Raw genomic sequence first — 23,776 nt, 5'->3', positions numbered from 1 at the left:
GCACAGCTGCATACAGTATTCATTATGGGGGAAAGGGGCAGGGTGACAACACATGAGCATGGCTGAAAGACAGCTGTCACCCCAAACTATAAAGTGCCTGAACAGGGACCTTCATAGCAGGATTGTTTTCATGAAAACTGCACACATAAATCAATTGTAATTATCTTTTAAACTCGGTTTGAACTTCGGCATGTTGTCTTCACCACGTCTAGATGCCTAAATGCATTGCTGCCGTGTGATGGGTGGTTAGCAATTTGTGTAACCAAGCAATCGAACAGGTGTACCTAATAAAGTGACCGGTGACTGTAGATCAGACCACAATGAGGGACAAATGAAGAGGAAGGAGGGACAGAGGGACTTTGTTCCAAATCAGAGCCAGTCCCCTGAAACCCGGGACAGTTGGGAGTTATGTGCTAAAGTGTCATTCAACCCAATGGATTTAAGTTTTTAATCATACAGCCACATGTACTGTACATGTTGTCTTATCTTTTGATTCAATATACTGTAATGCTCTTTATTCCTGCTCTTTTTTTTATTTTATTGCTTTGTTTTGTTTCTTTTTAGATAATTTTCCTTTCTGCGCTGGCTCCTATTACAAGCCGGGTCCCCATGGAGCCGCTGTAGCATGTATGCACCCCCTGGGACTATACAGATATGTGCAGCCGAGACCAGGAGAAACAGAATCATCCTTCTACGCAAGACCAGCAAAGACTATGATACTTCTGTGCATGCGCATTACCAGATCCAATTGCAGGCGCTCACTGGACTTTTAGTCATGCCCCTGGCATCAGAGAAAATTGTATGTGCACTGCCCACGAAAAGGTTAGGGGTAAGCAAAGCACCAGTAAGCTGAAGCAGATTCTTCAGGTATATCAAACTATAAGGGTCCTTTCACACTGGGGCGGTTTGCAGGCGATATTGCGCTAATACCAGCGCCTGCAAATCGACCCGAAAGTGCCGCTACTTTCATTCCAGTGTGAAAGCCCCGAGGGCTTTCACACTGGAGCGATGCGCTGGCAGGACGGTAAAAAAAGTCCTGCCAGCAGCATCTTTGGAGCGGTGAAGGAGCGGAGTGTATACCGCTCCTTCACCGCTCCTGCCCATTGAAATCAATGGGATGTCGCGGCTATACCGCCGGTAAAACGCCGCTAATGATAGCGGCGTTTTACCGCCGACGTCGCCTCCGCCCCAGTGTGAAAGGGCTCTTAGAAAAGTGTGAATTGAAAAAGAATGTGATTATTAGGGATAATAAATGCATTTATATAGAGAGGTGTTTTTATAAATGAGGGTTTAATACTACTTTAGTAAAACATCTTTAAAAATGACATTAAGATGTCATTAATGACATTAAAATGGCAATAACATGTTCACATATGGGCAATTTGGAATCGCGAGCAGAATCGCCACGATTCTGCTGACGATTCCAGATCATGGAAAAATGCTCAACGTGCGTTTGGGTGCCATTCATCTTGAATGGCATCCCAAATGCAACGCGATTGTCAAGCACCAAAATGTGTGCGAATCATGGCAAAGTGTAAGTGCTAAATCGCTTCTGGCTCAGGGACAAAACTGGGTCCCTGAGCTTCTTTGGCGCAACAATCGACAAATGAATAGGCTGCCTTATGTAATACACGCATTCACGTGTGAGAATTGCGCTAGAAAGAATCAAGAGTGGGAGCCCAAGTTCCCACTATGGTTAGTGTGAATAAGGCCTAAGGGCTCAGCAAATACGTAATTACTGAACCCAAAGCAATCAATTCTTGCTGTTAATCTTTTGTTTAAAGCTGTAGTAAACTGCTAGGTGACTTTTCTTTTCTAACCTACAAAGAAAAAATGTGGCGTGCGAAAAATGGGTGTGGTTTCAATTATGCTAAATATTGGGCAGAAAGAATGGGAGAAAGAAACAAGAATGGAGGGAGAGAAAAAGAGGGAGAGAGCTGGGAGAGAGGGGGGAGGGAGGGAAAGAGGGGGAGGGAGGGAGAGAGGGGGGGAGAGAGAGAGAGAAAGATGGAGGGAGAGAGAGGGGGGAGAGAGAGAGAGGGGGGAGAGAGAGAAAGATGGAGGGAGAGAGAGGGGGGAGAGAGAGAGGGGGGAGAGAGAGGGAGGGGGGAGAGAGAAAGAGTGAGGGAGAGAGGGGGGAGGAAGAGAGAGGGGGGGGAGAGAAAGAGTGAGGGAGAGAGGGGGGAGGAAGAGAGAGAGGGGGGGAGAGAGAGGGAGGGGGGAGAGAGAAAGAGTGAGGGAGAGAGGGGGGAGGAAGAGAGAGGGGGGAGGAAGAGAGAGGGGGGGGAAGAGAGAGGGGGGAGAGAAAGAGTGAGGGAGAGAGGGGGGAGGAAGAGAGAGAGGGGGGAGAGAGAGGGAGGGGGGTGAGAGAAAGAGTGAGGGAGAGAGGGGGGAGGAAGAGAGAGAGGGGGGAGAGAGGGAGGGGGGAAATTGAGAGAAAGAGTGAGGGAGAGAGGGGGGGAGGAAGAGAGAGAGGGGGAGAGAGAAAGAGAGAGAGGGGGATAGAGAGGGGGAGAGATAGGGAGGCAGAGAGGGGGGCGGAGAGAGGGAGGGAAAGGGGGAGAGATAGAGGGAGGGGGAGAGAGGAGGGAGAAAAAAAGGATGGAGGGAGGGAGAGAAAGAGGATTGGGAGAGAGAGGGATGGAGAGAGGGAGGGGAGGAGAGAGAGGGTGGGGGAGAGAGAGAGAGGCTGGGGGAGAGAGGAAGACAGAGAGGGAAAAAAGGATGGAGGGTGGGGGAGAGAGAGAGAGAGAGAGAGAGAGAGAGAGAGGGGGGGGCGAGAGAGAGGGTGAGAGGGAGGGAGAGAGAGAGAGAGAGAAAGAGAGACAAAGAGAGAGAGGGAGAGAGACACTTTCAATTACTGTTCGGGCCTAAAAGAGTTTCTTCTTCCTCACCTCATGCAGCTTGCAGAGCAGCTCCGTGCCACAACAGTGGAAGCCCGGACAGCGCACCAATTGGCTGCATCATCCTCCAGTAGGTAGCTGCAGTTTGCTTTTTGATCTGTCCCAGAATCTCCCAGCCCACCCAGCTTACTATGTGGGTGAGCCGGGATGACACAGCGACCATCCGCACCCAGTGACAGCGGAGCAGTGCGGCCTTTTTATGGGGGATCAGACCACCCGACACAGTCCACCCCTGCCAGGGACAAAGCCTATTTTCTGGGATTCTGCCCGGGTCATGGGTCTGAATTCCGTGAATCTCCCGGGCAAATCGGGACTGTTGGCAACTATGAATTACTAGGAGAGGCAAGAAATGGCATGAAAAATAGTTTTTATGCATTTTCAGGTGCTCCCATTGAAGTCTAGGGCCTCGTTCACACAGTGGCCCTACAGCATACACATGAGGGCTGTGTTTACCCACACGAGGCGTTTCATGGATCCTTGTGCAGGCAGTCTAGTTCATGCCAATTGGGACTCAGCAGCCGCACAGACACAGCCGCTGCTCCCAACCTAATATCAATGCGGGAGCGCAGACACCATGCATTTGGGGCTGTACATATGCACTCGTATGGATGTCATATTGGGAGTAGCATTTAGATGTAAGGAACGCCTTACATGGGTATGGTCCTTGCACCATGTGAGTAAGACCTATAGAGCTCATCTACTTTTCAGAGTAGCAAGCTTCACAATTGCTTAGGGGTGACTATGGTCTAATGTGTGACTGGCTATCTACTTTAACCCTTTCCTGAGGGGGGGGTATCTGAGGAGATAGCACAGCACAGCTCTTCCCTCCTCAGCCATACTCCAATACAGACAGAGGTGAGGTGCTCAGAGCTGTGTGCTCTCCATCCAGTCAGGTGCTGTAACCCTCCATAACCGGGTGCAGCCGGTCCCCTTTCCTGCACATTCCAGGGGGTGGGCGGGGCTTGGTGTGTATTAAAGTGTAACGCTCAGCACTCAGGTCACGTGGTGCGGGCACAAGGGGAAATGCTTGAAAAGTTCCAGAAGGGCAAATAGGTGAAGAAATGGCATGAGGAGAGCGGGCACGGCCGGCTATGGATGCTGGGCTGTGGGCTACACCTGCTTCTATTGGCTTTTTTGGTCAGTTGTCCACGTAATAGTGATGCAGCAGCTGTGTGAGGTGTAATGCTTGTTATAGGGGTGTAATGGTCGCCTAGCTAGCTGGTGCTCAGCAATTTTCTCCCCCCCCCTCCTCCCTCGCCTCCATCCCGCTCCTCCTTCTCCTCAGGCAGGTGCGTGATATTCTCTCCTCACGACCTTCATCCCAGACAGAGCATCACCGCCTCCAGTGTGCGCAGACAGGCAGGGGGGCTACGAGCTCGTACGTCACAAGGGGCTCTGAGTGTCCCCACTCATCCCTCTGAAGTCTCCCCGCTCCCTCATATCTGCACCATTTTGTACTTTGCACCACCTTGTTCGTTTTTTTTTTTTTCTTCTCTACGAGAAGGAGGCGTGGCCAGACACTTCCGCGCCCTCGTCCTTGATTCTGCAGTTTCCCGAGCCCCGCCTCCCATGCCCGCCCCGCCTTTGCTCTTATTGGCCTTCCTCTTTCACGGATCCCGCCCCTCTTCTACACAAGGTAGATATATTAAGTGGGGGGAGACGAGAGAAGATCTCGCCGGGTCCAAGTTTCTCGCCGGCAGGGCCTGTCATTGCAAAAGCTTTCCCCCCCCCTTCCCAACACATTCTTCCTATGTGATCGCCATCCGCAGTGCCAAGTCGGATCACCTCAAAATCTTCTAGCCTTCGGAACCAGGAAGCAGCACAAGGGAGGGACATCTGACCAATCTACAAAGCACAAAAAGTCAAGTAAAAAAAAAGAAGAAGAAGCAGCATGGCAAGGGATAAAGCCAAGGAGAGCGATGGAGGCTGGAAGAAATTCATCTGGAACCCGGAGAAGAAGGAGTTCCTGGGTAGAACAGGTGGCAGCTGGTGTAAGTATGAGCAGGGTCACCCATGGGGGCGGTGGGGTGTTATAGAAGGGGGGGGGGGGGTGTGATCCGAGGGTGGACGTGTACTGTGACAGTCAATGATCTGCTTGGGGACACCTTTTTACTGTCAGATCAGACATCCTGGTTTGGGGGGGGGGAGGTCATTGTGAAGGACGCCCATGTAGGCAATCTATAAGAGCTGAGACAAGAGGGAGGAGGAGAGAACCCTGTGTGTGTGTCATCATCATCACCCACTACACATCTAACAAGGGAGGGGAAATTGCAGCTTGCCATGGAAAATCCGCAGAGGGGAGCCCATTAGGGGAGGGAGGGATCCAAGACTGGCATTGATCTAACCCTTGACCTTTGTGGAGGTTTGGCCATTTGATGAGTCACCCCAGTAGAGTTAATTCTGCATCAGTGCTCAAGGTTAGTCAAGGTGACAGGTTTAGAGGTGAGAGCTGTGGGATGTGGATGCAGGCTGGGCATGTAGTACATGTAGATTGGGGATTGGCAGCAGCACCAGAGAAGGTGATCCAGCGCCTGGGCTAGACCTAGCCGGAGGCAAGGGACAACTGTCGGGAACCAGCAGGTCCCTCCAGAGGTCGTATCCTAGCAACCGGCTGTAACCTGAGTTTAGGCCTGGAAGGTGCACAATAGAGCAGGCATGTCGAAAGTATTCCGAGAGCCTCCTACGGATTTTGCCTTTCTCTCCCTCTCTCTCTTTGTTAAATAATTCATAATTGATGATCTTTGGTCGTTATGGAAACCTCATTAAAGAAAATTGCACCCAGGATTAGTTCTATTTTGTGTGAAACGCACTGGAAATGAAGCCCATATGAAATACGCGTTTTTACAGCATGCCATGCAATATCGGGGAGGCCAAGCATCACCTTGATGGGCACCACAAGGACATTGGGCCTTTCCCTTCTTTTAGCAGTTTATGTCCTTGGAGTAGGGAGCAGCTTTCAGTCTTTTTTTTTCTTTTTTACCTCAGAAGAACCCTAGAAAGAAAATTCAGTTCTTAGCGAACCCCTGGTAGGATTAGTCAATTGAGGGTCAAAATGCAGCGGTGGTCAGTGAGAAGAATGACCCTTTTACATTGGTGGTCAGTAACAAGAATGCCACTTTTACATTGGTGGTCAGTGAGAATAATGCCTCTTACATTGGTGGTCAGTGAGAATAATGCCTCTTACATTGGTGGTCACTGAGAATAATGGCCCTCTTACATTGGTGGTCAGTTAGAAGAATGCCCCTCTTACATTTGTGGTCAGTGAGAAGAATGACCCTCTTACATTTGTGGTCAGTGAGAAGAATGACCCTCTTACATTTGTGGTCAGTGAGAAGAATGACCCTCTTATATTTGTGGTCAGTGAGAAGAATGACCCTCTTACATTTGTGGTCAGTGAGAAGAATGCTCCTCTTACATTGGTGGTCAGTGGGAAAAATGGACCTTTTTACATTGGTGGTAAATGAGAAGAATGCCCCTCTTACATTGGTGGTCAGTGAGAAGAATGACCCTCTTACATTGGTGGTCAGTGGGAAAAATGGACCTTTTTACATTGGTGGTAAATGAGAAGAATGCCCCTCTTACATTGGTGGTCAGTGGGAAGAATGCCCCCTTAGATAGGTGATAAGTAGTCAAAATGCCTCCTCTTACATTGGTGGTCACTGGGAAGAATGCCCCTCTTACATTGGTGGTCAATGGGAAGAATGCCCCGTTAGATAGGTGATAGGTAGTCATAATGCACCCCTTGCAATAATGGTCAATGGGAAGAATACCTCCTCTTACATTGATGGCTAGTGAGATGAATGTCCCCTTACAGTGGTATTTAGAATGTTCACCTTATGCAGACACCATCAGTTGGGACATCGGTCAGTCACAGGGCAAGGGACCTCTGGGGGAACCCCAAAGTTCAATGGAGCCTAGGTTTAGTATGGCTTGTATAGAATATTATTAAGGTTATTATCCTCTTGTTTTTTCTTCCACTGTTCAGATTTTTTAATTTAAGAAAATGAATTTGTGCTCTTTGACATTAGTATGTATGTTATGAATCCGATTGTATGCACTACATATATGTTTATATATGGTACAAAAAATCTGACAGGTTAGATGTGAAGTATGTGTGTTACTTACAGCTATGGTACAGTCCCATGGACCAATCTGAACTTGCAAAGTGACTTTTCCACTGGCTTAAGCCCTCGTTCACACTTTGCATGAGCATAGTCGGGTGATTTAGAGGCATCTTTGTATGTATGCCTTATAGTACAGGAGCAGAATTGTATGTTTTTAGCCCCCAGACTTTTAAATGGAAGTACCTGAAAGACACACATAAACATGCATTTTCCAGCGCTTCCAGTAAAGTCTAAGTGGCTTCTGCCCCAAGCCTCACATCACAACAAGTGACATAATGCTTAGGTGTGATCAGGCCCCTTGAGAACAATGGGCTTCTTCATTTTGGGTGTTGTTGTGCTTTGAGAATGGTGCAATAAAACACTCTGGTGCGAATGGGGGCCTAATGCTTATTGTAAATAATGGAATTTGCCTAATTTGAAATACAAGTACTAGATGTTGGTTAATGCAAGGTGAAGTGATATTTTCTACAGGCTGCCGTTGATACACATACTGAATATTGTTGTCACTAAGGTAGCATCTGAGTGCTCTGGCCTCGGCTACGTTAATTGACTTTAATTGAGGCTGAACAGATGTGGCTGTGGTGCATATCCTCAGCAAATTGTTTCTGGTTGCCTAAAGCTAGACTATCTTATCATTCTGTGTAATGTACGGTATGTGATTAGTGAAGCACTTCAGCAGATTTCTTGTTTTTATTATGTCCAATGACATGTATGTGGATTGCAGATCACGGTGTTTCCATATGCAAATCAGGGCCTGCGTGAAAGTACAATGACAGCCTAAAGCCCGGGCGAGTTTAGAGGCAGCGTGTTTGCTTAGAAGCAATGTTGCTTTTCTTCTCTGCTATGGCTGAGCTGTGGAAAAAATTTCCAAATCTCCCTGACGTCATTGACACTTGCTCAGTGCTGCCTGGTTACCAGCTTTAACTATGAACATGCCTTTTCCTGACACTAGCAAAAGTAAAGGGTGGCTAGGCCTTTGTGTAACTAGGCTTATCGTTCCACATGGAGCTTTTTAATTAACAATCCTCTTTAGATACTTCTCACTTTCCACATGCAAAGTAAAACCGGATCAGACTCTGGGTTACGTCACAAGTTAGACTTCGCTCGCAGAAATTGCCCTAACAAGCGCTGTTTGCTGTAAACTGCTGTGAGATAATATCTTGAATTTCATTCAAATTTTTTTCTTATGGCTAATGGGGTCCAGGCAGCTGTAGTGATGAGAAAATTTGAAGGAGCAGGATGGAAAATGTTTTTCATTTTTCTTATCTAAACAAACATCATTCTAACCGTGCATGTGATTTCCGTTCAGGAAAAATTGTACATATTGTAATGCACATGCTCTAAGCATAAATGATACATGTGGTTGAGACAGAAATCACATTTGGTTCTTTGGATTGAGGCTAGTACATACTATAGAGCAGTGGTCTCAAAACTACAGCCTGAGGGGCCAGATGTGGCCCTTTGCTTGCTTTTATCGGGCCCTTGGGGCACTATTTCATTCACTGACACCAATGAAGGGGCACAGTTCCCCCACATGACAGCAACAATGGAGCCCAATGATATCAATGATGGGGCACAATTCCTACCAATCAAACAATAGGGCACAATTCCTCCCAATGATAAAAATGATGGGGCACAATTCCTCTCACTGACACTCAAGATAGGGGCTTTTTTTTACTCCAACTGCATTTTTCATTCCGGATGGACACAGTCTGGACCCCCTAAAGTCTGAAGGACAGTAAACTGGCCCTTTGTTTAGAAGGTTTGAAGACCCCTGCTATAGAGCGATATGCTTTGTTCATTTTTAATTTCAGAGGTTTACAACCACTTAACATTTAGTCCAGACCTGAAATTTGAATGTGTTCTCAGACGTTTTAATGGGATGAAATTGGTTGACTCAATGACAAGATCGAATGGTCTGATATTTCTTTTCAGAAATCCAAATGAGATTCTACTGTTGTATGGGCAGCTATAGTGAATTTTCCAGACTATAGGGTTATAGGGTCATTAGTGGGTACCTAATGCATCAGCATACATTTAACCCTGGTTGTTATAGGGTATTATTAAATAGAGGTCTAAGTTATTAGTTTAATATTAAAATATATATATATATATATATACTGATATTGTAGTGTTAACTTGGCTTATTTGATATATAAAGGTATTAACAACTTTTTTATATTTTTATTTTGCAGTTAAAATCCTCCTATTCTATGTAATCTTCTATGGGTGTTTAGCTGGTATATTTATTGGGACCATTCAAGTGCTTCTGTTAACCATCAGTATCTATGAACCAAAGTATCAAGATCGCGTAGCACCACCAGGTAACACTGCATTTTACTTTTGTTACTGTATCTGCTCCTACCATACTGTTCCATTTAAAGGGACACAGCTCAATTCATTAACACACCAGGATAGGAATCCTTATTATCAAAATGAGGTTTGAAAATTAAAGCAGGCCTTTACTCCATATTTACTTTCTTTAATGAAAATTCCTCTTACCTTCCTTCATGCAATTGCAAAACAAAAAGAAGGAAATTTGGAAATATATATAATGTGTGTGTGTGTTGCCCCCCACTTCTGGATTTCTTGCCTATGTGGGAATGGCAAATGCTGCTCTTAGCCTCTTGGGATACTTATGTCATGCATCCCAGGAGCTTTCATGTCCATTGGGGGCCAGCTGTTTCTTCCTGGTCCTTGCAGCCAGGCCCCACTGACATACCGCAGTGCATGCTTGCCATCAGGATGCCAGATGCAAGAACCATGAACAGACAGCCAGCTCCCGATGATGCCAGACAGTAAAGCTGGCCATATACAGTTTGAATCTCAGGAACCAGCTGAGATTCAAACCGTGTGTAGGGAGGCTGAATGTACCCAAGTTGATCAATCAGTTAACTTGGGTACAACCATCCTTTGGGATTTTACATGCAATTATTGCTAGAGGCTGTTATAGCCACTAGCAATAATCGCTGTGTTCTCCCGGCCGTGGTTGCAGGATAGAAAATCGCTCTGTCTATGGCTGGCCTAAGATGGAGTTTTAGGGCCAGTTGTGCAGCCGCTGAGCAGCAGATAACTACGGAGCACTGCTGGATTTGCTGAATGTGTTTATCAAGCATGGCCCAGCAAAACCAAAGAGGAAATGTAACAAAACAACAAAAAGAAAGGAGGGTGAGGTCCACTTTAATATCACATGACTAAAATAAAGATCCTTGTGTTAAAGCTTTGTGAATTGAGCATTGTTTGTGGTTCATTTCATGTCTGACCCAATGTCATGATGCTCTGGCGCTGCAAATGATACCATGGTATATTTTTGTCTGCAATCACAGTGGCTGGCAGCTATTCACTGTGCTGCAAGCTGTAGATAACAGCATTCCCACCAATTAGCTGATCATGTTGATTATAGGCTTGGATGCCTGGGTCAAGCTAATTGAGAGACTAGAAGCTAAGAGATCTCCAGAGGATTGCTAGCTGGGGTTATTTGTATGTGTAGTGGAGTTGCACGCACAGTATGGGGGAATCAAGAAAACTGGTATTTGCTAAATGTAAGTGACTTTTTAAAAAGTGTTATCAAGAGTAGCCAGTTAGCAGTTTGTTTTTATTTTTAAAAAATTATAGCTAGACTGCTCTTCATCATCCATTACTTATTATTTATTTAAATTATAAAAGCTCATCTTTAACCACTTGACCACCAGAAGGTTTTTGCCCCTCTTTCACACAAATAGAGCTTTCTTTTGGTGGTATTTGATCACCACTGTAATTTTTTTTTAATTATATATAAAACAATATTTTCTAACCTGTGCTACTTTTAAACACGGAACTGTGTGTGATTGGCCACAGCCGATCAGCTGACTTCAGCCAAAATCAAAGGCTGAAATCAGCTGCCAAACTGCGAATGGCCGGCAGGTACATCCACAATCACGTACCTGTACGTCGGCAGCTCCTTCTGTGTTGGACTCCACACGGGTCGGCAGAGGGCACACACATGCGCGCCGTCTAACCTTGAAGAAGCTGCCTGTACCATTTGCAGTATTTACTGTAAGCGGTCAGCAGGTGATTAACAAAAAAAATAATTTGGCATAGGGCAACAATCAATTCTGCTTAGCAGTTTTCAGAAACACTTATATTTTTCTCTCCAGTGCGCTTCTTTCTCAAACTTACCAGTCAGGGCACCAGCACATACCATCCTTCCCTGTCACCTGATCAAATGTCCCATTAGTCATTGCTCAAGCATACATGTGTAACCCAAGATTTATAAAATTGGACAGATGTGAAGACTCATGCACAGGCAGCTTGAGAAGACATCACAAAAAAAGACTGGCCTCTGCTTCTCCTCCAAGAAAAGTGATTGACAAGCACACTTCCCTTGGAGGAAGAGCAGAGGTGTTTTAACCTCTTGGGCTGCCTATATGTGTCGCTGGAAGTGAACTGGAAAGGATGGTTCTATAGAACCTTGCCAGATAGGGAGCCACCCTTGTATCAGAAATAGGGGCAAGTTTTAGGGAGACCATGGCAAACTGCACGAAAGGAAACATTTGAAACCTGTAGGAGTTGACAGTAATGCAAGTCGGTACATCAAGCTCCTGTAGTTCTTTAAAAAAAATAGGGTTTAAAGTGTTACTAAACCGAGGAGCCTGCATTCACTATGTCTGGTCTCCCACAGTACACGGAAATGCAATTATATTAGTAAATACAAACTGCTAAATACATTTTCTCATCAGCAGTATATAGCAGTCTTATGACTTCTATCAGTGTCTGGTTAAAGCTTTTAGGAGGGGTTTTCATTCTCCTTTGAATGTGCTATGAGGCTGCATGACCCCTGACCCTCTTTCTGGACAGTGCTGATTGGCCCTGTGCTGATTACATGCACCCTCCCCAAAAAATAAGGCTCGGTTCACACAGGGGCAACCCGACTTACAGCGCGACTTTGTAAGGCGTCATGGAGGCGACTTCAGCGCGACTTTGAGCAACTTACAACGCGACTTAAAGTTGCCTTCAGGACAGACAACTTTGGTTGTGGCCAATCACAGAATAATCAGCTCTCTGTGAGGGAGGGGTTTGCGGGGGTAAACTAATTTCTTTTCCTGTAAAGTCGCTTCAATATAGATAGGAGATCCAACTTTGAGGCGACTTCCATTGAAATCAATGGGTACAAGTCGCCTTGAAGTAGTACAGGAACCTTTTCTGAAGTCGGAGCGACTTCAGTAGTGTACATTAAGACGGCTCTCATTAACTATAATGGAATTTCTGATGTCAAGCGACTTGAGGTCTGACAAGTCAGATCCCAAGTCGCGGTAGTGTGAACTAAGCCTTACTCCCTAGCAATAAACACCAAACTGAGCATGTGCAGAGTGCCCCCCAATGCTCTGTACTACCAGGAGATGGATTTGGGGACTGGAGAAGAAGGGGAGGATCAGAGAAGACAGGATTAAACAGGTATTTTACACAATACGCAGGATTAACCCCGTAGGATCCACAGTGAGTATAACAAGCAGGCTTTACTGCATATACAGACTGATTTTACTGTTGTGGGTTTAGTAACACTTTAATGTTACTTTAAATACATGTGTGTGGTGGTAAGGTTATAGCGCCACTATACAACCTCATCAAGACTTGTATGTATCCAAATTCTCATATATAAATAAGTACAGTTTTTCTCATTGCTGTACTGAAGCCTTCAGGCCACAGTAGTTGATCAAATGAAGCTGAAATGTTATCTTCTTCTGTAAAATAATAATAATTACTGATAATGACCAATGGGATTAGACAGAAGTATCAAGTTACAGAAATCTCCACATACCTCCATTTTGCTGCTAATGTTTCAAGCAATTAACAAATCCTTTCATGTATTTTTAAAGAAGTTTCTGTACACCATAGAGCATGCTGGGATATGTAGTTTGACAACATGCAAAGCTAATCATCTCTCCTTTAAAGTGTTAAGTATGTAAAGGCAAAACTGGATGGAGTAAGGAAGGATAGATCCTCCTTCCTGTGGGTTTTAAAAAAAAAATACAATTTTTCTTTTGCTGACTATGTCGCTGCTGGAAAAAGCCATACACAGTGCATGTTTTTGCAGGAAAGAAATTTGCATGATTCCCCCATCAACACAGACAGTGCTGACAGGGGAATCCCTCCTGCTGAACCATTGTCTTCTCCCAGCGGGAACAGTGATTATTGCTAGAGGCTATAGCAGCCGCTAGTGATAATTGCAAGAGTATCCGACAGGCTGGTTGTACTCAAGTTGATCGATCAACTTGGTACATTGAGACTGCCCATTAACGGTTTGAATCTCGTCCGGTTCCTGCTTAAGCGGCCTAGATTCCAACCGTGTATGGCCAGCCCAGGACTGCAAATATGAGGGGAAATCCAAAATTTTACGGTTGCCGCCAGAGCAAAAGGTGAGGTTAAAGAGCAGCTCGTCTCTCCTCAAAAAATTCAAAGTCGGCAGCTACAAATACTATAGCTGCTGACTTTTAATACAAGGACACTTACCTGCCCCTAGATCCAGCGGTGTCCTCACCCAAACCAATTCTTCAATTGGGTGCAGTTGCCAACATCTTCACTAAGGGATACCGGCAGTGAAGCCTTGCGGCTTCACAGCCAGCTTCCAACCGCACATGCGCAAACCTTGAGGGTAGGGACTGATGTGAATGTACAATGTATATGTAAAGCGCTGCGTAAATTGACGGCGCTATATAAGTACCTGAAATAAATAAATAAACCACCCTGCGCTTTGTGATTGGTTCCGCAGTCTTCTGGGACCTGTGATGTGTTCCAGAAGGCTGCAGGGGAAGGAGGGGGGCCGAACTTCCTTTCAGATCGCTGAAGTCATCTCACCGGAATTGGGGGAGCAGGTACCTGTCGAAATCAGATACCCACTCTCCCCAAAAAAGAGTCATTGCAGAATTTTCCTCCTGAAAACGCTAGTTGACTGGCTGTCTATGTCTTCATTACTTTCCATGTTACTGAGCCAGGATTAGTATGCAGATTAGGTGCCTGGATGTCACTCGCTGCATGATTGTTATGCATCAGTAACTGTTTGGGGTTTATTTACTAAAGTCAAATAGACTGTGCAGTTGCTCCAGAGCTTAGTAAATGAGTAGAAGCTCTGCTGACTTTCATCATCCAATCATGTGCAAGTAAAAAAGTTGTTTTTTTTATTTTATTTTCCTCACACGTGATTGCGCAATCTTTGCAAAGTGAAACTTTATCTTATTTACTAAGTTCTAGAGCAACTGCACTTGCAAAGTGCACAGTCTTTTTGACTTTAGTAAATCAACCCCAGAGAAACTCAAAAGCTGACCGTTTACAGTTATATATTTTTTTTTATTTTTTCAAAAACGGATTCCTCCATTCATGCTAAATAGTGCAGATAAACGAATCCCCCTGCCAGTCTATTGTATGCTGACAGTCGAGACCTGTCAGAACAACCAAACATGTTCAGCTGACAATTTTCTGTCTGGCTTTATGGATTTTGTGGTCAAAGAATGGCAGGCAGGAGGGTGAAGACAGGACCACCCACTGATCGAATTTTGGCTGGTTCATCGGGAACTGGATGACATTTTCATAGCATATAGCTGACTAAGGTAATGAAGCCAAAGATGATAGGCAGAGAGGCTTGCAATCCGTCCTGTAATGTACAGGTTGTATATTCTAGTATAAGATATGCCCGCCCATACACAGGCGCAATTCATTGCTACAAAGCAGATGCGGCAGACACCAGAATTTCATAGATCTAAAGCTGTTGGTGATCATTTGTCAGCTTAATACTACCCACATAGATACCAAACATGGTGTTTCAAAATTGTTGAGCAAAAAAACATGGAGTGTGTACAGCTTAACTGTGTAAGCAGTGAAGTCTGGGTATCCTGGAACTACAGTATCTGTTAACATCACGTAAACAAATACTAAATTATTTATCTTTATCTGCCTCCTCTGCAGGCTAGATGTCACACAAATCACATGTGCCTTTTCTTTCTTGTGAGTAATGGTGACTAAATTTGGCCATACATTGGCAGATATTTGTATGAAGAAATCTAATTGGTGTAGTCAGTTTTAATCTGCCTACAGTTGGTACATTTGATAATGCCATCAAAGACTTGGAAAATGTCGTTTTGAAAGTACTAAAAAAATTGTTTGCTTTTAACATACCATTTTAGAATTTCCTGAACCAAAACCACATACACTGCTAGGCTGGGTACACACTGTACACATTTCAGCTGGTTCAACAGGAAATTAGCTGTATGATTGGCCCTGTCAGCCACCTCCCACCGAACGTCTTTCAATGTAAAAATCAAAGGATAAAATGTCACAAAAAAAAAATAAAAAAAAAAATGGAAGGAGCTGGGCTGCACATTTCAGCTGAACAGCGGCTGCATCCAATCAGATGCAGCTGCTCTCAGGGTATTCTAACTGAATACTGTCAAACTGGACACAGTGGGAGATTCCTCCATCTACGCTGTACGTCATTGATGGGAAAATCTGTTCTTTAAAAAAAAAAAAAATTTAGTTTAGCTCACAGATTGAATGAAAAAAAAAACCTGTTTATACAGGATGTATGTAGGATTAGAATTTCGTTAATTCGAGAAATTTTCCATCCTGCTTCTTTGATTTTGTTTTTCATCACTGCACCCGAAAACCATCTTTGATTTGACCCAATTAACTATTAGAAGATTGAAAGATCGTTCTAAATTAAATGATGTCTACCAGTGTATGGCCAGCTTAAAGGCCCAGCACCCCCGTTACAGTGCTGGGGTCTTTTATATAACTCCACCAGGGATGTTAAACCCCTTAAGGCCGGCGCCTCCTGGCCCTTTAGGAGGTTTCTGATGCCTGAAGGCAGGGCAGGGTTTCTGATCATGTGACCGCCATGCTTGGCTGTCACAGCGGTCACATGATTGGAATGCTCCCAATCCCAAGTAGATTGGGAGCTTTTTGTTTGCCGCCGATAACTTTGCCGGGAGCTCGCCGAGTGAACACTGTTCAGCGTTAAGGGCCACACACTGAGAGGCCGCATATATGCATTCGGCCAGCATGATGAAGTTAAAGTGGAACTTTACTCCCCCAATCAACATGGATTTTTTTTTAATCCTTATGCTGCTAGCATTAATAAACAGGAAAACAAATTATGTTTAGAATAATGTGTGGAAAGAGGATAGGAATTTTTAGGCACCCAAAAACAAGTATATAAAATTTGCCAAATTTTATTCGACATGTTACTTTTAAAAACACATATAGATATAAAATAACCAGCACGGTCCAATACAACATCCCAAACTGTTACAAATAGCAGTTAACTCCAACTCATTTCGATTTAATTGATCTTCAAAAAAAAAAAAAAAATTTGGAGTGAACTTTATTTGAAGTGCACAAAGTGACACTTTATTCCTGCCACTGCACTACAGTGCGCTGCGCTTGCTTTGCAGTGACATGCAGGGCCATCCCAAACAATGCGATATGCAAACATGTTACATAATATCGCACTGCTCTTCCGTTTCTGGTCTGAACATGACAGAAAACGATTATTTTCTATGTGTCATTACCTGTATTTTATCCATGAGGAAAAATGCAGGTAACTGCACATAGGGGTTGATTTACTAAAGCTGGAGAGTGCAAACTCAGTCTCTCTTCCGCAGAGAAACCAATCCGCTTCTAACCCCAGCTTGTTCAATTAAGCTTTGGTAATAAAACCTGGAAGCTGGTTGGTTTTGATGCAGAAGTGAACCTGATTTTGCACTTTCCAGCTTTAGTAAATCAACCCCATAGTGTGATCAAGCCCTTATGCAGGCACTATAATAGCAATTTCTTTTTTAGCATTGCGTTGAAATGGACTTGTTCGGTAAACGTCAGCAGGCAGTCAGTTCTCTATTGTTGTATAAGTGCCAACTTGGGAACAAATGGGCTTTTTGCCATCACAAATAAGCTGGCTATTTTTTTTACACTGTTTTATTTACAGAAGTATAGTACTAAACAAGAAAAGATGAGCTTTACAGAACTAAAACTTTAATCCCCCTAAACCCCTTTATTAGTGCACAGTATTCCTTGCCCTTCATACAGGCCAGACAGGATGAGGAAATATTTACATTAGTCCAAAAATGAATGATAAACGTGGCTGTGGCTTATGAAGGAGTATTACTTCTGAGGACAGGCATTTTTTTTTTATTTAAAGTTGTAAATTGCCGATCAATCCATCCACAGATGGGAGATTTAAAGCCTTCATAGTTGATAGAGCAGTGACACGTGTCTTTATATACCCTGTAAGCAGTTCCAAGTCTTATCTGAAGTGAACAAGCTGAAGTGCAGAATGTGAGGCCTCCATACCCAAAAAGGGAAGTACAATTCTGCTTTGTGTGTGGGTTTTCTTTCCTCCATGTGCTGGGCTGTGCTGACGAATGTATTACATAGGGAGGAGTGATCACTGCTACTTCCCCTCTAGATATGACCTTGACTCACAGGCTCAGTTAATAATTCACCGCCAACGGTTTTTGTTGTAGCCTTTAGCTAAATGAAATCGGCCTGTTCTCTTCAGTACACTGGGCTCCTTCCGTAAAGTGCTGTACTTTGAAATATGCAGGACAGATAAAGCTCTTAGGCACAAGTAAAAAGTAAAAGTTTAAAATGAAACAGAAATCGTCTAGTTTAGTCTCCTTGTCAGTTTTTTTTAAAAAGCACCCCCATTCCTTTTGCTAGTACAATCAAAAGTCGAAAGTGTTATCAGTGTGATCATTGATGTGACTTATAAATCTTTGTTTACTCGCTGTGTCCCTGGTATGTAGACAATGGCCATTGCAACTATGGGCATCTGAAGCCCCGCTCGTACTCGTTTCCGGCATTTGGTGCAGCATACATCTTGCACCTGTGCAGTCAGGATACAGCGCGGCGCACAGTGTTTATTGCAGACATAACGCAATGGCAGAGGAGGATGCCTATCATATCTTGACTTCTGGGATATCAGTATCATCAACCCCAGGAGTCAAAATATGACGTACAGCGCTGCAGAGACTAGGACCAGAAGTGGAGGGAATTTTAAATGAAAAAATTTAATTAAACAAACAAACAAAAATAAAAATAGCCAAAGATTACAGGCACGGGTATCGGGTACCAGTGGGGCCGTGGGTGTTTTTTTTGTGATCAATTTCAGTTTAGTTTAAAGTGGTTGTAAACCTCCCATGAAATATGAACAAAACTTATCCTTTCCTATAATGTGCACTTGCCTCAATTAAGAGCACTAAGTGTTATTTCTATCATCTGCTTCGTTCCTCTGCTATCAGCATGAGTCACTTCTGACAATTTTCCTGACTTTAAGAGAAAAATGGTGACAGGGGAGGGACCTCCAGCTGAGTGACAGCCTCAGCTCTGTTCCTAAGAGCTGTGTAAGGGGGGGGGTCCCTTCCCTCCAGTCAGCTCTCAGAGCTCTCCAGAGTGTAACTTCAGCTCTCCGGACCCTTTTTTTGTTTTTCTAACAGTTCAGACAAGCTTTGTAGTTCAGTACTTTGAATTGATGTAGAGAAGAGAAGAATGCAGATAAACGGGTACAATGTATGTAGGAGGATTTGTTTCATCTCTTTGTATCACCTGATACCAGTCACTTCACTGGGTATATGTGAGGGTTTACAATCAATTTAATTTTGCTTTCCCTGGTTCCAACATCAATATGCTAATAACATTTTTAGGCAAAACCTTCCTGTTTTCATTACACATCTTATCTTAGACCCATTGACATCATCATTGTCTCTCTGTTCCTTTCTATACAATGCAGGCAGACAATGTCTGTTATATGGGGCCAGCAGGGTGCTGTGAATAGCTTCCTGATTGCTTCTAATGCAGACTGCTTAAAATCACAGAGGGTGTAGTGAAATTGGAGTATGCAATTTGAGTACAGGAAAGGAGCCTGGACAATAATTCTCTTTAGCCAGTCATATGATTCACACACCTCAGTGACCTCAGTATTTCCTATTACAACATTACAATGTCATGTGTCACATGCCTGCTTACCAGTAATTGGCTCAGACCCTCCCCTTCAGCTTCTAGCACCGGAAAACATGTTGGGGTGTCTGCAGTAGTGCCTGGCTGGAGTACTTGGCTTCCTGTTATTGATGTGATTTCTGTTTTTCTGGGGGCTGAGGGGGGAGATTAATGGATTTCAGCCACTCACACTATTTAAAAATATTGTACTTTTACCAATTATAATACACAACTAGGCTAAAATGTGTTCTGATTATTATTTGGTAGTCAAGTTCAGACTTCCATTCATTAATTTCAATCATTTGAGTGGGCTGCAGAAAAAGTAGTGTAAACACTGGTTTCAAAATGCACTGCATGATACTGTGCAACTATGCGATTTGGTGCCCACTAACGCGCTGCATTTGCAATCTGGGCTGCCATTAAGCATACATTGGCATCTGTATGCAGATCACAAGGGCAGCACGTTCGCCTGCGGTTCAGGAAACGCATACAAAACGTACCTTTCCCGCACCACGTTCTGGTGTCAACCGGCCCTAAAGGATAAGTGCATTTATCTTGTTTGTGCAAATTTTAAGTAACCCACCCTTCCCCTCCATGGGTGCATACTTACCTGGATCCTGAATGTTTGTTTACATCCAGTGCCACGAGTCTCCCGCGCATTACATCAGGTCTGCTCAAGTATGCATCTGCCATGGCGGAATTGGGTTACTTTAGATATGAGGTTAGGTTAAGTTATCCTTTAACATTAAATATGAATATGGTTATTTTTCATAAATAAGGTGACAGCTGGATTTAAGTCAAACAGGCAAGCTTTTTAACCTCCCTGGCGGTATGATTATGTCAGATTTTTGAATCTCAAAGCGGTACATTGTTTTGCATAGAAATTTGGCGTTTTATATTGTAGGCCTATAATTCTTAGTAATAACACACTTAAATCTGTCAGGACAAGAGTCTAGTAGACATCCCGGGTATGATAAAGTTTGAAACACAAAATCATAAATTATAATATCATAAATAATTATAAAAAATAATAATAATAAAATTAATTTCCCCACGATTCTTTATTGCTCAATTCTGCAAGTGATTCTAATTTACTAAAACCGCTTTTGACGTAAAGGGACACTTTTTGGTTGCTATATAAAATAAAAGTAGATGCAGGGCACTCGATAAAGCATTAGGGACAAAGGGGATGTGAAAGGATTTGATACAGTAATGTAATCTGTGTTCTGTTTTTTGTACCTTTTGAATTTGCCGCCAGGCTCCGCCTCCATGCATCGCGGCGCTCGCAGGGAATGGAGCCCGGAACACAGGACATCGGGCAGTTGATCCGGCGGAGGACGGGGGGGGACAACATCGCAGGATCCTGGTGACAAGGTAAGTATGTTGTACCAGGATTCTGCAATGCAATCCAGAGTGTGGCTCAGGGTTACCGCTAATTGGACTGAAATTTAACCCTGAGCCACACTCAGGAATGCCGCCAGGAGAGTTAATACAGAAGAGACATACTGTGGTGGGATTTAATTAATCTGGAGAGTGCAGAATCTGGTGCAACTCGGCATATCAGCTTTCAGGTTTTATTGTTAATGCTTAACTGAACAAGCTGAAGCTAGAAGCTGATTGGCTAGTACGCACAGCTGCACCAGATTTTCCACCCGTTTTAGCAAATGAACCCCCATGTCTCTTCTGAATTAAAGTGATTGTAAAGCTTAGTTTTTTTTTTTATTTTTTTTTAAATAACAAGCATGTCTATACTTACCTCCATTGTGCAGTGATTTTGCACAAAGTGGCCCCGATCCTCCTCTTCTGGGGTCCCCCCATGGCACTCCTGGCTCCTCCTCTGTTCGAATGCCCCCAGGGAGAGCCACTCTCCTGTCCTGTCACTGTGTCCATTGACACAGACAGCAGGACTTGGCCCTGCCCCCCGGTTCCTGTGTCACTGGATTTGATTGACAGCGGCGGGAGCCAATGGCTCCTGCTGCTATTAATCTTTTCAACGAGGACCCGAGACAGCGGCTGGAGCTGCTGGGCTTGTTCTCGTCGATGGAACCAGAACTGGCTCAGGTAAGTAAAAGAGGGGTCTCTGGGGGACAGCTGCATCACAAAAGGTTCTTCCCCTAATGCATAGAAAGCATTAAAGCGGAGTTCCACACAAAAATGGAACTTCTGCTTTTTGGAATCCTCCCCCCCCCCTCCGGTGTCACATTTGGCACCTTTCAGGGGGGAGGGGAGAGCAGATACCTGTATAATCCAGGTATTTGCTCCCACTTCCGGGCATAGATAGCTGCAATACCCGCGGATATCTATGCCATATCTGGCGACCTCCTCTGGCACCTACAAAGATGACATCTCGTGCACCCATCTCACAGCCTGGCCAACCAAAACAGACGAAGATCAGAAGCCTGAAGATGACCAACCAAAGATATCAGTGCTGGCAGGGAACTTCTGGACCCCGCAACGCTGAAGTGCAGGTGAGTATAGTTTTGCTTTAACCGCTTACGGACCGCCCGCCGTCGTTTTATGTCGCTACTATGAAGAAGAATACCGTTGTTATGGTAGCAGCTAGCTACCATAACCCCAGTATCCTCATCAGTGGGCGGTCCACTTCAAGATAAAAGTGGTTTCTATGGCGGATTCGCCACAAGATCACTTTTATCGGCAGCGGGAGAGGTCACCCCTCCCGCCGCTCTCCAGTGCCCTCCGCCGCTTAGCGGCGAAGGCGATCGGATCCTCTCTTTAGCCTATCATGGAGACGAGTGAGGTGAAAATGGCCCCCACCCCCTTGTTTACATATCATTGCAGGGCGGAAGCGACGTCAAAACATCACTTACGACCAATGCTCTTAAAGGGACATTTTTTTTTTATATTATTGCATTTTAATGTAAGTATGAGATCTGAGGTCTTTTTGACCCCAGATCTCATATTTAAGAGGTCCTGTCATGCTTTTTTTTCCATTACAAGGGATGTTTACATTCCTTGTAAGAGCCCTTTCACACTGGGGCGGGGGGCGGCGTCGGCGGTAAAACGCCGCTATTATTAGCGGCGTTTTACCGTCGGTATGCAGCCGCTAGCGGGGCGGTTTTACCCCCCGCTAGCGGCCGAGAAAGGGTTAAATACCACCGCAAAGCACCTCTGCAGAGGCGCTTTGCCGGCGGTATAGCCGCGCTGTCCCATTGATTTCAATAGGCAGGAGCGGTAAAGGAGCGGTATACACACTGCTCTGAAGATGCTGCTGGCAGGACTTCTTTTACCGTCCTGCCAGCGCATCTCTCCAGTGTGAAAGCCCTCGGGGCTTTCACACTGGAATGCAAGCAGCGGCACTTTCGGGTCGGTTTGCAGGCGCTATTATTAGCGCAATAGCGCCTGCAAACCGCCCCAGTGTGAAAGGGCTCTAATAGGAATAAAAGTAACCCTTTTTTTTTTTTTTTAAAAGAACAGTGTAAAAATCAAAAATAAAAGGTAAAATAAATAAGAAAAAAAAACAATTTTTTTTTTTTTTTTAAATGCGCCCAGACCCGCCGAACTCGCATGCAGAAGCGACCACATACAGTAGTAGTGCCTGCATATGAAAATGGTGTTCAAACCACACATGTGAGGTATCGCTGCGATCGTTAGAGTGAGAGCAATAATTATAGCTCTAGACCTCCTCTGTAACTCAAAACATGCAACCTGTAGAATTTTTTTAACATCGCCTATGGAGATTTTTAAGGGTAAAAGTTTGTCGCCATTCCACTTTGAAGCGTGACATGTTGGGTATCACTTTACTCGGCGTAACATTATCTTTCACAGTATAAAAAAAAAAATGGGCTAACTTCACTGTTGTCTTTTTTTTAATTTAAAAAAAGTGCATTTTTTCCCAAAAAAAGTGTGCTTGTAAGACCGCTGCGCAAATACGGTGTGACAAAAAGTATTGCAACAACCGCCATTTTATTCTCTAGGGTGTTGGAAAAAAATATATATAATATTTGCGGGTTCTAAGTAATTTTCTAAATTGTCAAAAAAACTGTTTTTAACTTGTAAACACCAAATCTCAGAAAGAGGCTCGGTCCTTAAGTGGTTAATAAGAGCAAAGTGTTGATGTTCAGTTACCTATAGCCCTTGATTGAATGTTAACTTTCAGCAATTGTGTTAATAAAAGCTGGAATTTAGTTGCTGTAGGGCACAACAAATCTGTGCTATTTTAACATTATGTAGGCCCCAGCTGAACAGTGACTGTATAATGTCAGGTGCAGTCCCTGTTTGGCAGCACCATTATATTCAGGCAGCCAAGGGTCACCATAGCTGCCAGAATGATAGCCACCAGTAAAGATTCCTCCATCTATGCTATTAGCAGAGGGAATCAAACTGTATATAGGTTTATCCAGGAAAGAGCCATTGTAATGTGCAGTAACAGCCAGTAAGATTTTTAGTTTACTGAGCAGAGACTGGTTGCTATGGGCTACTACTCTTTGCCTTGCTGAATAAACCAGATCTAGATCTGTTTGTACACATTTGGACAATTTGGACAATGGGTTTGATTCACTAAAGGCAAATCCACTTTGCACTACAAATGCACTACCAGTGCACTTGGAAGTGCAGTCGCTGTAGATCTGAGGGAGACATGCAAGGAAAGTAAACAGCATTTTAGCTTGCAGATCTACAGCGACTGCACTTCCAAGTGCACTTGTAGTGCACAGTATATTTACCTTTAGTAAATCAACCTCAATGTCATAGAAGATGGCTTCTACCTGCCACTCCAAGCTGTGATCAGCTCCTGCCATGGCAGTAGATTGAGATTCCTGTGGCATTGGC

The 23,776-nt window shown here is 44.2% G+C and overlaps 1 protein-coding gene across 2 annotated transcripts in view; it reads left to right on the top strand.

Moving 5' to 3' along the window:
* The first annotated feature begins 4,511 nt into the window (after nucleotides 1-4,511).
* The window catches only part of ATP1B1 (ATPase Na+/K+ transporting subunit beta 1), a 30,088-nt gene continuing 10,823 nt past the window's right edge, over nucleotides 4,512-23,776 (top strand). Inside the window, exons 1-2 of one of the 2 annotated variants that reach the window (XM_073615634.1) lie at nucleotides 4,512-4,894; nucleotides 9,223-9,351. In XM_073615634.1, coding sequence (XP_073471735.1) covers nucleotides 4,795-4,894; nucleotides 9,223-9,351 — 229 coding nt within the window. In that variant the 5' untranslated portion in view covers nucleotides 4,512-4,794. Of the gene's footprint in view, nucleotides 4,895-5,263; nucleotides 5,346-9,222; nucleotides 9,352-23,776 lie in introns of those variants that run through there. The other variant, XM_073615635.1, reaches the window with a different exon arrangement.

This window comes from Aquarana catesbeiana, linkage group LG02 (genome assembly GCF_042186555.1).
Source record: "Aquarana catesbeiana isolate 2022-GZ linkage group LG02, ASM4218655v1, whole genome shotgun sequence".
In the NCBI taxonomy this organism is placed as follows: domain Eukaryota; kingdom Metazoa; phylum Chordata; class Amphibia; order Anura; family Ranidae; genus Aquarana; species Aquarana catesbeiana.
Note: the sequence above shows the minus strand (reverse complement) of the source record. Positions and strands in the feature narration are given on the sequence as shown.